Source organism: Oncorhynchus clarkii, chromosome 20 (assembly GCF_045791955.1).
Source record: "Oncorhynchus clarkii lewisi isolate Uvic-CL-2024 chromosome 20, UVic_Ocla_1.0, whole genome shotgun sequence".
Taxonomy (NCBI): domain Eukaryota; kingdom Metazoa; phylum Chordata; class Actinopteri; order Salmoniformes; family Salmonidae; genus Oncorhynchus; species Oncorhynchus clarkii.
The window spans coordinates 86,247,788-86,264,142 of NC_092166.1; the positions used below are offsets into that span (position 1 = coordinate 86,247,788).

At 44.3% G+C, this 16,355-nt stretch overlaps 1 protein-coding gene across 5 annotated transcripts in view; it reads right to left on the reverse strand.

Annotated features, from left to right (window-relative positions):
• The window catches only part of LOC139377008 (transforming acidic coiled-coil-containing protein 2-like), a 63,001-nt gene extending 50,250 nt beyond the window's left edge, over positions 1-12,751 (reverse strand). For all 5 annotated transcript variants that reach the window (XM_071120062.1, XM_071120066.1, XM_071120065.1 and 2 more), the window contains exon 1: positions 12,651-12,751. In XM_071120062.1, coding sequence (XP_070976163.1) covers positions 12,651-12,718 — 68 coding nt within the window. In that variant the 5' untranslated portion in view covers positions 12,719-12,751. The remainder of the gene's footprint in view (positions 1-12,650) is intronic.
• Positions 12,752-16,355: the final 3,604 nt, after the last annotated feature.

Below are 16,355 nucleotides of genomic sequence, written 5' to 3' on the forward strand. Positions count from 1 at the left end.
CCAGAATACCAGGGGAGGCCATCCGCTTCCCAGATCTTAGCGATGACATCAGAATACCAGGGGAGGCCATCCGCTTCCCAGATTTTAGAGGGAACACCAGAATACCAGGGGAGGCCATCCGCTTCCCAGATTTTAGCGAGAACACCAGAATACCAGGGGAGGCCATCCGCTTCCCAGATCTTAGCGATGACATCAGAATACCAGGGGAGGCCATCCGCTTCCCAGATTTTAGAGGGAACACCAGAATACCAGGGGAGGCCATCCGCTTCCCAGATTTTAGAGGGAACACCAGAATACCAGGGGAGGCCATCCGCTTCCCAGATTTTAGAGGGAACACCAGAATACCAGGGGAGGCCATCCGCTTCCCAGATTTTAGAGGGAACACCAGAATACCAGGGGAGGCCATCCGCTTCCCAGATTTTAGAGGGAACACCAGAATACCAGGGGAGGACACCCGCTTCCCAGATTTTAGAGGGAACACCAGAATACCAGGGGAGGACACCCGCTTCCCAGATTTTAGAGGGAACACCAGAATACCAGGGGAGGACACCCGCTTCCCAGATTTTAGAGGGAACACCAGAATACCAGGGGAGGCCATCCGCTTCCCAGATCTTAACGATGACATCAGAAACAATTGACAAGTAAAAAATATAGCTCAGTGGTTCTGCAGTAAGTGGAGCAGAGGGCTGCAGTTAGAAGGAATCAAGTGAATCAGCCTCTATGGATTTAACATAAATCTCTACTGCAGTTAGAAGTGAATCAAGTGAATCAGCTCCTATGGTTTTATACTGCAGTTAGAAGGAATCAAGTGAATCAGCCTCTATGGATTTAACTTCAATCTGTACTGCAGTTAGAAGGAATTAAATGAATCAGCTCCTATAGTTTAATTCTACAGTTAGAAGTGAATCAAGTGAATCAGCTCCTATAGTTTAATTCTACAGTTAGAAGTGAATCAAGTGAATCAGCTCCTATGGTTTTATTCTACAGTTAGAAGTGAATCAAGTGAATAAGCTTCTATAGTTTAATATTGCTGTTAGACAGAATCAAGTAAATCAGCTCCTATAGTTTAATTCTACAGTTAAAAGTGAATCAAGTGAATCAGCTCCTATGGTTTTATACTGCAGTTAGAAGTGAATCAAGTGAATTAGCTCCTATAGTTTAATTCTACAGTTAGAAGTGAATCAAGTGAATCATCTCCTATGGTCTACAGAACAATAGACACTACAGCCAGTCTTTTCAGAACTCACAACAGACAGACCAAAAGAACAACGGACCACCTGACCACCTGAACAACTGACCACCTGACCAACTGACCACCTGACCACCTGACCAACTGACCACCTGACCAACTGACCACCTGACAAACTGACCACCTGACCATCTGACAAACTGACAAACTGACCACCTGACCACCTGACCAACTGACCACCTGACCACCTGACCACCTGAACAACTGACCACCTGACCACCTGACCACCTGACCACCTGACAAACTGACCACCTGACCAACTGACCACCTGACCAACTGACCACATGACCAACTGACCACCTGACCAACTGACCACCTGACCACCTGACCAACTGACCACCTGACCACCTGACCAACTGACCACCTGACCACCTGACCAACTGACCACCTGACCACCTGACCAACTGACCAACTGACCACCTGACCACCTGACCAACTGACCACCTGAAAAACACTGGAAACAGCGGAGAATAATAGCATTTATATTCATCCTCACACGCCATATTTAGATTGATATACTAATGCACAGGCACACACACACACATGCACTCGCATGCACACACACACACAGGCACACACACACACACGCACACACACACGCACACACACACACAGACACAGGCACACACACACAGGCACACGCACACACGCACACACACACAGGCACACGCACGCACGAACACACACACACACACACAGGCACACACACACACGCACACACGCACACACATACACACAGGCACACACACGCACGCACAGACGCACACACACACATACACACATACACACGCACACTTAATTTGCTTAAACACACTTAACATGCACACACATTTATATTGTATATAGTCACCTTCCCCCTATACATATCTACCTCCATCACTCCAGTATCCCTGTCCCCTTCCCCCTATACATATCTGCCTCCATCACTCCAGTATCCCTGTCTCCTTCCCCCTATACATATCTACCTCCATCACTCCAGTATCCCTGTCTCCTTCCCCCTATACATATCTACCTCCATCACTCCAGTATCCCTGTCTCCTTCCCCCTATACATATCTACCTCCATCACTCCAGTATCCCTATCACCTTCCCCCTATACATATCTACCTCCATCACTCCAGTATCCCTGTCTCCTTACCCCTATACATATCTACCTCCATCACTACAGTATCCCTGTCTCCTTCCCCCTATACATATCTACCTCCATCACTCCAGTATCCCTGTCTCCTTCCCCCTATACATATCTACCTCATCACTCCAGTATCCCTGTCTCCTTACCCCTATACATATCTACCTCCATCACTCCAGTATCCCTGTCCCCTTCCCCCTATACATATCTGCCTCCATCACTCCAGTATCCCTGTCTCCTTCCCCCTATACATATCTACCTCCATCACTCCAGTATCCCTGTCTCCTTCCCCCTATACATATCTACCTCCATCACTCCAGTATCCCTGTCTCCTTCCCCCTATACATATCTACCTCCATCACTCCAGTATCCCTGTCTCCTTCCCCCTATACATATCTACCTCCATCACTCCAGTATCCCTATCACCTTCCCCCTATACATATCTACCTCCATCACTCCAGTATCCCTGTCTCCTTACCCCTATACATATCTACCTCCATCACTACAGTATCCCTGTCTCCTTCCCCCTATACATATCTACCTCCATCACTCCAGTATCCCTGTCTCCTTCCCCCTATACATATCTACCTCATCACTCCAGTATCCCTGTCTCCTTACCCCTATACATATCTACCTCCATCACTCCAGTATCCCTGTCCCCTTCCCCCTATACATATCTGCCTCCATCACTCCAGTATCTCTGTCTCCTTCCCCCTATACATATCTACCTCCATCACTCCAGTATCCCTGTCTCCTTCCCCCTATACATATCTACCTCCATCACTCCAGTATCCCTGTCTCCTTCCCCCTATACATATCTACCTCCATCACTCCAGTATCCCTGTCTACTTCCCCCTATACATATCTACCTCCATCACTCCAGTATCCCTGTCTCCTTCCCCCTATACATATCTACCTCCATCACTCCAGTATCCCTGTCCCTTCCCCCTATACATATCTACCTCCATCACTCCAGTATCCCTGTACATTGTTAATATGGTACTGACCCTGTATATAGTCACCTGACATGAATAATTCAAAGTTGGGCTGTACAACATGCAAATAAATAGGGAGCTTGGGTCTAGAAACAACCGGAGCCAGTCTACAGAACAATAGACACTACAGCCAGTCTACAGAACACAGACACTACAGCCAGTCTACAGAACACAGACACTACAGCCAGTCTACAGAACAATAGACACTACAGCCAGTCTTCAGAACACAGACACTACAGCCAGTCAACAGAACACAGACACTACAGCCAGTCTACACAACAATAGACACTACAGCCAGTCTACAGAACACAGACACTACAGCCAGTCTACAGAACAATAGACACTACAGCCAGTCTACAGAACACAGACACTACAGCCAGTCTACAGAACACAGACACTACATCCAGTCTACAGAACACAGACACTACAGCCAGTCTACAGAACACAGACACTACAGCCAGTCTACAGAACAATCGACACTACAGCCAGTCTACAGAACAATAGACACTACAGCCAGTCTTCAGAACACAGACACTACAGCCAGTCTACAGAACACAGACACTACAGCCAGTCTACAGAACACAGACACTACAGCCAGTCTACAGAACACAGACACTACAGCCAGTCTACAGACCAATAGACACTACAGCCAGTCTACAGAACAATAGACACTACAGCCAGTCTTCAGAACACAGACACTACAGCCAGTCAACAGAACACAGACACTACAGCCAGTCTACACAACAATAGACACTACAGCCAGTCTACAGAACACAGACACTACAGCCAGTCTACAGAACAATAGACACTACAGCCATTCTACAGAACACAGACACTACAGCCAGTCTACAGAACAATAGACACTACAGCCAGTCTACAGAACAATAGACACTACAGCCAGTCTACAGAACAATAGACACTACAGCCAGTCTACAGAACAATAGACACTACAGCCAGTCTACAGAACACAGACACTACAGCCAGTCTACAGAACAATAGACACTACAGCCAGTCTACAGAACAATAGACACTACAGCCAGTCTACAGAACAATAGACACTACAGCCAGTCTAGAATATTTACTGCAGGTTGTAACCATCACAGCATCAGACCAGAATATTTTCCTCCATTGTTCAATAAAACAGATGTGGAGAAAGAAGCTCCTTCCTCTTCCTCTGCAGCCCCCAGGCTGACACACACACACACACACACACACACACACACACACGCTAATCATCAGATAACATGATGAGTTAAGGGGGAGAACTGGGGGAATCAGGGGAAATCAGTCACCCCCACTGTGAGCATGGAGACAGATTAAATAATCATGAATATGGATCCATAACAACCAGCCAGACAGACAAGGGTCCAGACACACCACCCTGAAACACACCACACACACTCACAGGAACACATGGATCAGACAACAGCAGGATAATATGAGCCCCTGTTAAGTCAACCTGCTGTCGTTACAGGCATCAGTCGATGGCAGGGTAAAACAACTCAAACCTGTTCAATAATCTGGACTTCCCCTGGGGCAGCAGGGTGGGACAGGTCACAGCAGAGATGGAGGACAAGGAGTCCTCTGTGATGGTCTTTTTCCCATAAAAACTACATCTTCTAGATTTACATAGGAAATGAAAGCTGAACTGTTTTTCAGTGACAGCGAGTTGGGTATCTGTGCTAGTCTACATGAAGAAGGAGGCTATGACCTCTATGTCAGTATGACCTCTATGTCAGTATGACCTCTATGTCAGTATGACCTCTATGTCAGTATGACCTCTATGTCAGTATGACCTCTATGTCAGTATGTCTACAAGCTACATAAATGTCAAAGTACCTTCCAAATTCATCATAATATTGTCCTTCAGTAGTAATTTAAGAGTTATGGGATATGAACAGTTTGTAGCTCCAGTGCAGTGCCAGTGAAGGATAGTGGCATTGTAATCCCTGTCTCCTCCAGCAGGATTAGGTTCACTACAACCAGGGATTTGGGGGTCAAACCATACTACAAATGTGGAATTAAGTGATTGCTGGGTATTCCCCTATGATCTGAAGCACTGGCTATAGAATGATCCATACAGGCAAACAGGCATAATCCATAGGATCCATAGTAACCATTATCTATAGTAACCTTAATACATAGGATCCATAGTAACCATTATCTATAGTAACCATACTACATAGGTTCCATAGTAACCATTATCCATAGTAACCATTATCTATAGTAACCATACTACATAGGATCCATAGTAACCATACTACATAGGATCCATAGTAACCATACGACATAGGATCCATAGTAACCATACTACAAATGTGGAATTAAGTGATTGCTGGGTATTCCCCTATGATCTGAAGCACTGCCTATAGAATGATCCATACAGGCAAACAGGCATAATCCATAGGATCCATAGTAACCATTATCTATAGTAACCATACTACATAGGATCCATAGTAACCATACTACAAATGTGGAATTAAGTGATTGCTGGGTATTCCCCTATGATCTGAAGCACTGCCTATAGAATGATCCATACAGGCAAACAGGCATAATCCATAGGATCCATAGTAACCATTATCCATAGTAACCATACTACATAGGATCCATAGTAACCATACTACATAGGATCCATAGTAACCATTATCCATAGTAACCATACTACATAGGATCCATAGTAACCATACTACATAGGATCCATAGTAACCATTATCCATAGTAACCATACTACATAGGATCCATAGTAACCATTATCCATAGTAACCATAATCCATAGGATCCATAGTGACCATTATCCATAGTAACCATACTACATAGGATCCATAGTAACCATACTACATAGGATCCAAATTAGCCATTTTCCATAGTAACCATAATCCATAGAATCCATAGTAACCATTATCCATAGTAACCATACTACATAGGATCCATAGTAACCATACTACATAGGATCCATAGTAACCATACTACATAGGATCCATAGAAACCATACTACATAGGATCCTTAGTAACCATTATCCATAGTAACCATACTACATACGATCCATAGTAACCATACTACATATGATCCATAGTAACCATTATCCATAGTAACCATAATCCATAGGATCCATAGTAACCATAATCCATAGGATCCATAGTAACCATTATCCATAGTAACCATAATCCATAGGATCCATAGTAACCATTATCCATAGTAACCATACTACATACGATCCATAGTAACCATACTACATAGGATCCATAGTAACCATTATCCATAGTAACCATACTACATAGGATCCATAGTAATCATTATCTATAGTGACCATACTAGATAGTATCCATAATAACCATTATCCATAGTAACCATACTACATAGGATCCATAGTAACCATAATCCATAGGATCCATAGTAACCATTATCCATAGTAACCATACTACATAGGATCCATAGTAACCATAATCCATAGGATCCATAGTAACCATAATCCATAGGATCCATAGTAACCATTATCCATAGGATCCATAGTAACCATTATCCATAGTAACCATACTACATAGGATCCATAGTAACCATAATCCACAGGATCCATAGTAACCATTATCCATAGGATCCATAGTAACCATTATCCATAGTAACCATACTACATAGGATCCATAGTAACCATTATCCATAGGATCCATAGCAACCATTATCCATAGTAACCATACTACATAGGATCCATAGTAACCATAATCCATAGGATCCATAGTAACCATTATCCATAGTAACCATACTACATAGGATCCATAGTAACCATACTACATACGATCCATAGTAACCATACTACATAGGATCCATAGTAACCATACTACATAGGATCCATAGTAACCATACTACATAGGATCCATAGTAACCATCATCCATATGATCCACAGTAACCATTATCCATAGTAACCATACTACATAGGATCCATAGTAACCATACTACATAGGATCCATAGTAACCATACTACATAGGATCCATAGTAACCATTATCCATAGTAACCATACTACATAGGATCCATAGTAACCATAATCCATAGGATCCATAGTAACCATTATCCATAGGATCCATAGTAACCATTATCCATAGTAACCATACTACATAGGATCCATAGTAACCATAATCCATAGGATCCATAGTAACCATTATCCATAGTAACCATACTACATAGGATCCATAGTAACCATACTACATACGATCCATAGTAACCATACTACATAGGATCCATAGTAACCATACTACATAGGATCCATAGTAACCATACTACATAGGATCCATAGTAACCATCATCCATATGATCCACAGTAACCATTATCCATAGTAACCATACTACATAGGATCCATAGTAACCATGCTACATAGGATCCATAGTAACCATACTACATAGGATCCATAGTAACCATACTACATAGGATCCATAGTAACCATTATCCATAGTAACCATACTACATAGGATCCATAGTAACCATACTACATAGGATCCATAGTAACAATTATCCATAGTAACCATACTACATGGGATCCATAGTAACCATACTACATACGATCCATAGTAACCATACTACTTAGGATCCATAGTAACCATACTACATAGGATCCATAGTAACCATACTACATAGGATCCATAGTAACCATACTACATAGGATCCATAGTAACCATACTACATATGATCCATAGTAACCATACTACATAGGATCCATAGTAACCATACTACATAGGATCCATAGTAACCATAATCCATAGGATCCATAGTAACCATACTACATAGGATCCATAGTAACCATACTACATAGGATCCATAGTAACCATACTACATAGGATCCATAGTAACCATACTACATAGGATCCATAGTAACCATACTACATAGGATCCATAGTAACCATAATCCATAGGATCCATAGTAACCATTATCCATAGTAACCATACTACATAGGATCCATAGTAACCATACTACATAGGATCCATAGTAACCATACTACATAGGATCCATAGTAACCATACAACATAGGATCCATACCAACCATTACCCTTAATAACATAATCCATAGGAACCATAGTAACCATAATCGATAGGATCCATAGGAACCATGATCCATATTAACCATGATCCATAGTAACCATGATCCATATTAACCATGATCCATACCAACCATTACCCTTAATAACATAATCCATAGGATCCATACTAACCATAATCCATAGTAACTAGGATTCATTGTAACCATAATCCATATGATCCATAGAAACCATAATCCTCTGTAAACAGGATCTATAGTAACCACAATTCATAGTACCCAGAATCCATAGTAACCAGAATCCATAGTAACCAGAATCCATAGCAACCCAACTCCTTTGGATTAAGGTGTTCAACAGGAACTCTCTCCCTTACCAAGCAATAACTGAACATATTTGAAAAGGCCAATAAATTTGACTCTTTTGACATTAGGCCAAAGTGATATAGGTCTAGCTCAGTGGTTACGAGTAATGTGTTCGGCAGTAATTTGCCAAGGTAATTAGCAGCTGTTTAGCGGCCCAGTCTACACTGAAGAGGACATGTCACATTGTGTATGACACCATGGTAACGTGGAGATATACAGTGCCTTGCGAAAGTATTCGGCCCCCTTGAACTTTGCGACCTTTTGCCACATTTCAGGCTTCAAACATAAAGATATAAAACTGTATTTTTTTGTGAAGAATCAACAACAAGTGGGACACAATCATGAATTGGAACGACATTTATTGGATATTTCAAACTTTTTTAACAAATCAAAAACTGAAATATTGGGCGTGCAAAATTATTCAGCCCCCTTAAGTTAATACTTTGTAGCGCCACCTTTTGCTGCGATTACAGCTGTAAGTCGCTTGGGGTATGTCTCTATCAGTTTTGCACATCGAGAGACTGACATTTTTTTTCCCATTCCTCCTTGCAAAACAGCTCGAGCTCAGTGAGGTTGGATGGAGAGCATTTGTGAACAGCAGTTTTCAGTTCTTTCCACAGATTCTCGATTGGATTCAGGTCTGGACTTTGACTTGGCCATTCTAACACCTGGATATGTTTATTTTTGAACCATTCCATTGTAGATTTTGCTTTATGTTTTGGATCATTGTCTTGTTGGAAGACAAATCTCCGTCCCAGTCTCAGGTCTTTTGCAGACTCCATCAGGTTTTCTTCCAGAATGGTCCTGTATTTGGCTCCATCCATCTTCCCATCAATTTTAACCATCTTCCCTGTCCCTGCTGAAGAAAAGCAGGCCCAAACCATGATTCTGCCACCTTTGACAGTGGGGATGGTGTGTTCAGCTGTGTTGCTTTTACGCCAAACATAACGTTTTGCATTGTTGCCAAAAAGTTCAATTTTGGTTTCATCTGACCAGAGCACCTTCTTCCACATGTTTGGTGTGTCTCCCAGGTGGCTTGTGGCAAACTTTAAACAACACTTTTTATGGATATCTTTAAGAAATGGCTTTCTTCTTGCCACTCTTCCATAAAGGCCAGCACGCACGCACGCACGCACGCACACACACACACACGCATGCACGCACGCACGCACGCACGCACACACACACGCACGCACACACACACACACACACACACACACACGCACGCACACACACACACACACACACACGCACACACACACACACACACATGCTCACGCAGACACACATAGAGACACAAACATATACTGTATACTGTACAGACTCGCATACAAAGCACATAAGAGCAAAGTAGTCTCATAAGGGGCCAACCAATCTGGTATATCTATACATTAGGAACACCTCCCCTCTTTTTCCCTCAGAACTCAGCCTCAGTTCATCGGGGCGTTTTATAACATTCCACAGGGATGCTGGCCCATGTTGACTCCAGTGCTTCCCACAGTTGTATCAGGTTGGCTGGATGTCCTTTGGGTGGTGGACCATTCTTGATACACACTTGAAACTGTTTAGTGTGAAAACTCCAGCAGCGTTGCAATTCTTGACACACATAAACTGATGTACCCTCTTCAAATAAAACATGTTGTCTTGCCCATTCACCCTCTGAACGGCACACATATTCAATCCATGTGTCAACTGTCTCAAAGCTTAAAAATGTAACCTGTGTTTTAAATTCATCTACACTGATTGAAGTGGATTTAACAAAGTGACATCAATAAGGGATCATAGCTTTCACCTGGATTCACCTGGTCAGTCTATGTCATGAGGGGCTTCAATGGCAAATGGGTCTGTGTTCCCACCTTTGTATCCACCACCCACCTTGCAAGCAAAAAATATATTAATGTTTTAAAGTTAATTTACTGGAAGTCTGCTCATTTTGCCACGGGGCAAGGGGAGAAAATGTTGCCGTTATAAAGCAGGTTTGCTGCAATTCTGCAACGTCCACTCCTGCTACCCGGCGATCGACAGCGCCGGTCTACTATCCACCGTCCTGGCAACCCTCATTACTCACACCTGGCAACCCATCATTACACACACCTGGCAACCATCATTACGCACACCTGGCAATCCTCATTACACACACCTGGTAACCCATCATTACTCACACCTGGCAACCCATCGTTACTGACACCTGGCAACCCATCATTACTCACACCTGCAAACCCATCATTACTCACACCTGCCAACCCATCATTACTCACACCTGGCAACCCATCATTACTCACATCTGGCAACCCACCATTACTCACACCTGGCAACCCTCATTACTCACACCTGGCAACCCTCATTACTCACACCTGCGCCGCATCATTAGGTACACCTGGACTTCATCACCTCCCTGATTACTTCTCCTTTATCCAGCACTCCCCAGCATCACTCTTCAGAACGTTTTTTGTTGATTTCAAAAAAGCCTTTGACTCAATTTGGCATTAGGGTGTGCTATACCAATGGATGGAAAGTGGTGTTGGGGGAAAAACATATAACATTATAAAATCCATGTACACAAACAACAAGTGTGCGGTTAAAATTGGCAAAAAACACACACATTTCTTCACACAGGGTCGTGAGACAGGGATGCAGCTTAAGCCCCACCCTCTTCAACATATATATCAACGAATGGGCGAGGGCACTAGAACAGTCTGCAGCACCCGGCCTCCCCCTGCTAGAATATGAAGTCAAATGTCTTCAGACTCTACAAATACAAATTCCATCTAGACACTGTTGCCCTAGAGCACACAACAAATTATACATACCTTGGCCTAAACATCAGCGCCACAAGTAACTTCCACAAAGCTGTGAACGATCTGAGAGACAAGGCAAGAAGGGCATTCTATGCCATCAAAAGGAACATAAAATTAAACATACCAATTAGGATTTGGCAAAAAATACTTGAATCGGTTATTAAACCAATTGCCCTTTATGGTTGTGAGGTCTGAGGTCCGCTCACCAACCAAGAATTCACAAAATGGGACAGGCAGACCTGACTCTCAAGAGAAGACAGGCTATGTTCACATTGCCCACAAAATCAGGTGGAAACTGAGCTGCACTTCCTAACCTCCTGCCAAATGTATGACCATATTAGAGAGACATATTTCCCTCAGATTACAAAAAAAAATTATTTACATTTTGATAAACTGCCATATCTATTGGGTGAAATACCACAGTGTGACCAGATTTGTGACCTGTTGCCACAAGAAAAGGGCAACCAATGAAGAACAAACACCATTGTAAATACAACCCATATTTATGTTTGTTTATTTTCCCTTTTGTACTTTAACTATTTGTACATCTTTACAACACTGTATATAGACATAACATGACATTTGAAATGTCTATTCCTTTGGAACTTGTGAGTATAATGTTTACTCTTCACTTTTTATTGTTTATTTGTGTGTCAATAAGGGTCCCGTCCCCCACCCCATACAGAGGCCCATGGGTGTGCATATGCTCATACATGTGTTTGGATACTGTATGGGTACAAAAGCCTTTTGTTGATGGGTAGTGTGTATAGAGATCCCTACAACAACAAGTCACAGCCCAGGTGGACCGGACCAGGCATCAGAACTCAGTTTGTAACCTCGTATGCATGGAGGAGATCCTTACAACAACAAGTCACAGCCCAGGTGGACCAGACCAGGCATCAGAACTCAGTTTGTAACCTTGTATGCATGGACATCCACACAACCAAAACAACAAGAGAAATGGCCCCATCAGTCCAGACAAAACCCCAGAGCACACAGCCCAGTCCAACCATACCCCCAACTCAGAACAACAATCCCTAGAACTCAAAACTCGGGAACTCAGAACCTAGAACTCAGGAATCAGAACTCACATGGTCTCTGTGTGCTCCTTGGTTAGACAGGGAGCCTGTCCATCTTCCAGGGACTGCTCAGCTCCCATTCTCCTCCTCTGCTAGATCTCCCTCAACCCCACTGTCCTCCTGCTGCGCCCCAGCCCCCTCTTCATCTACCCCTCCCCCTCCTCCTGGTCTGAGCTCCTCTCTGCCTCTCCCACTGCCGGGAGGAGAGGAGAGCACACTTACATCCAGAGAAAAGATTTAGGACTGATTCCGTCTCTCACTCTGTCCACAGCATATGTTTTATCTTTCGCTCTCTTTCTCTGTTCTGTTAATCCTTCTCTCTCTCTTCTCCTGGAATGGTTCCTTGTTTTCTTCTCTCCGAGTCTCGTTGCTTCTCTCGCTCTCTCTGTTGTTATGGGTCCGTTTTTCACAGCCTCTCCTCTAGTCTCTCCTCTAGTCTCTCCGTCATTCTCAGTAGATGTATCTGTCTACATCACAGACAGTCTCTGTCTGTCCATGAGGTAACCAGGCAAAGCGTAGAGTGATGCAGCAGAAATCCAAGAGAATGAATCTTCCACCGGAGGGAGATAAACGGACAGAAAAATCCCAAAACAAAAAACGGATGAGAGGGATACAATTATATTCCCTCTCTATGTCTCTCTGAGGTGCCTGTTTGCGGTGTAGCTGCTGCTCTCTGCCTCCTCCCCCTCTCCTCCTTTCCTCTCCTCTCTCTCTCTCCTCAGCTTCCTCTGAGAGACCAGAAGCCTTTAAAAACTCGAGCACGGGTGCAGGGCAGCAGAGTGACAAGAGCTCTCTCTCTCTCTCTCTCTCTCTCTCTCTCTCTCTCTCTCTCTCTCTCTCTCTCTCTCTCTCTCTCTCTCTCTCTCTCTCTCTCTCTCTCTCTCTCTCTCTCTCTCTCTCTCTCTCTCTCTCTCTCTCTCTCTCTCTCTCTCTCTCTCTCCCTCCCTTCTGGCTCTCTCTTTCTCTTTCCCTCCCTTGTGGCTCTCTCTCTCTCTTTCCCTCTCTTGTGGCTCTCTCTCTCTCTCTCTCTCTCTTTCTCCTGTTAGAATAAGGACATATCATGTCATTGTGTGTGTGTCCCTCCTTTTCACACAATGGAAGCTTCCAGCTCAGCTCCAGTGTGGCTAACCAGAGGTAAAGAATGGAGCCTGAGAAAGTGGAGCTATTATAACCCTCCCCTTCCCCCACCCCTTTCTCTGTTTCTATCCCTCCCTTTACCTCCCCTTTCTCTGCCTCTCTCTCTCCCTCCCCACCTCCCTCTATCTCTCTACCTCCCCTCTCTCTCTCTCTCCCTCCCTCTACCTCCCCTCTCTCTGTCTGTCTCCCTCTACCTCTCCTCTCTCTCTCTCTCTCTCTCTCTACTTCCCCTCCCTCCCTCTTCTCTGTTTCTCTCTCTCTCTCCCTCCCTCCCCCACCTCCTCTCTACCTCCCCTCCCTCCCTCCTCTCTGTTTCTCTCCCTCCCTCCCCCATCTCCTCTCTACCTCCCCTCCTCACCACCTCCACCTCCCCACCTCCTCTATCCTCCCTCCCACCTCCTCTCTGTTTCTCTCTCTCCCTAACTCTCTATAATGCTCATGTGAACTCTGTCTATATCGGTCACACAAATGACAATACGACTCTCGCCCTCCAATAACCTTTTCTATCAATTTCAAAAGATGCATCAAACATTTGCCAACAGCCTCAAATGACATCACTTCCACCAGGTGTGGCTGCTAGGTTATGGACATAAATATAGCATCACCACATGTGATGTCTGTTTCCTTTCTTGTTGATCCCTAGCAGCGATTCCAAAGGAGCCCTCGCTCTCTTCCCAGAATAGACATGGATACTTTAGTGGTGCCAACCCTGTCTCAGTCATCTCATCTCTAGCCACTCGGCTGAATCCCTAGGGACCAGGGCTGTTTTAGGTGGAGATCTCTCTGTCTCAGTTATCTCATCTCTAGCCACTCGGCTGGATCCCTAGGCACCAGGGCTGTTTTAGGTGGAGATCTCTCGGTCTCAGTCATCTCATCTCTAGCCACTCGGCTGGATCCCTAGGGACCAGGGCTGCTTTAGTGGAGATCTAATTTACTGGCACTACCATACATCAGAGACTGAAGATTAAATTGTGTGTGTGTGAGCAATGGGACATTAGACTGGTGGAAATCTATCCTTTTGTCTGATGAGTCCAAATTTGATGTTTTTGGTTCAAACTGCCGTGTCTTTGTGAGATGCGGAGTAGGTGAACGGATGATCTTCTCATGTGTGGTTCCCACCGTGAAGTATGGAGGAGGTGTGATTGTGCTTTGCTGGTGACACTGTCAGTGATTTATTTAGAATTCAAGGCACACATAACCAGCATGGCTACCACAGCATTCTGCAGCTTTGATGAGATAGAGAGCTTGACGTCATTTCCGGTCACAACTTGCATTTTTTTTCCTCAACTTTTTCACTCCGGACGCTTTATCTGGACACGATTCGTCAGGACCTCCAACAGCCGAAGCTAAGTAGTAACATTAACATGATGCCTTCTAATTGCAGTCGTTGTACTCGCCTTACGGCGAGGATAGCTGTGCTACAAGCCCAGCTACAGACGCAATCGTTAGGCAAGGGTAATTTCAGTGTAGGAAAGGACGAAACAGCGTCTGTGCCACCAGTAAGTACAGATAGTAGTATAAATCCCCTGGCAGAGTCCCCGCAGCTGGACAACATTCTCACGGTTTCTGGAAGGAAATGCTGTTGGAACGCTCAACTGGTGTCGCTCATTCAGCCGACAGAAACTTTCAACCGGTTTTCCCCATTAAGCAGCGAGTCTGAGTCGGAGTCAGAGGCCGAGTCTTCTCTGGTCTCTACTCCTCCCGTTACGGGGTCTGAGACGCCGAAGCTTCCCACCATTAGCTCTGACAAATTGAAAACTCTAGTCATTGGCGACTCCATTACCCGCAGTATTAGACTTAAAAACGAATCATCCAGCGATCATACACTGTTTACCGGGGGGCAGGGCTACCGACGTTAAGGCTAATCTGAAGATGGTGCTGGCTAAAGCTAAAACGGGCAAGTGTAGAGAGTATAGAGATATTGTTATCCACGTCGGCACCAACGATGTTAGGATGAAACAGTCAGAGATCACCAAGCGCAACATAGCTTCTGCATGTAAATCAGCTAGAAAGATGTGTCGGCATCGAGTAATTGTCTCTGGCCCCCTCCCAGTTAGGGGGAGTGATGAGATCTACAGCAGAGTCTCACAACTCAATCGCTAGTTGAAAACTGTTTTCTGCCTCTCCCAAAATATATAATTTGTAGATAATTGGCCCTCTTTCTGGGACTCACCCATAGACAGGACCGATCCTGACCTGCTGAGGAGTGATGGACTCCTAGCTGGAGGGGTGCTCTCATTTTATCTACCAACATAGACAGGGCTCTAACTCCTCTAGCTCCACAATGAAATAGGGTGCAGGCCAGGCAGCAGGCTGTTAGCCAGCCTGCCAGCATAGTGGAGTCTGCCACTAGCACAGTCAGTGTAGTCAGCTCAGCTACCACCATTGAGAGGTCTGTGCCTCGACCTAGGTTGGGCAAAACTAAACATGGCGGTGTTCGCCTTAGCAATCTCACTAGGATAAAGACCACCTCCATTCCTGTCATTATTGAAAGAGATCATGATACCTCACATCTAAAAATAGGGCTACTTAATGTTAGATCCCTTACTTCAAAGGCAATTATAGTCAATGAACTAATCA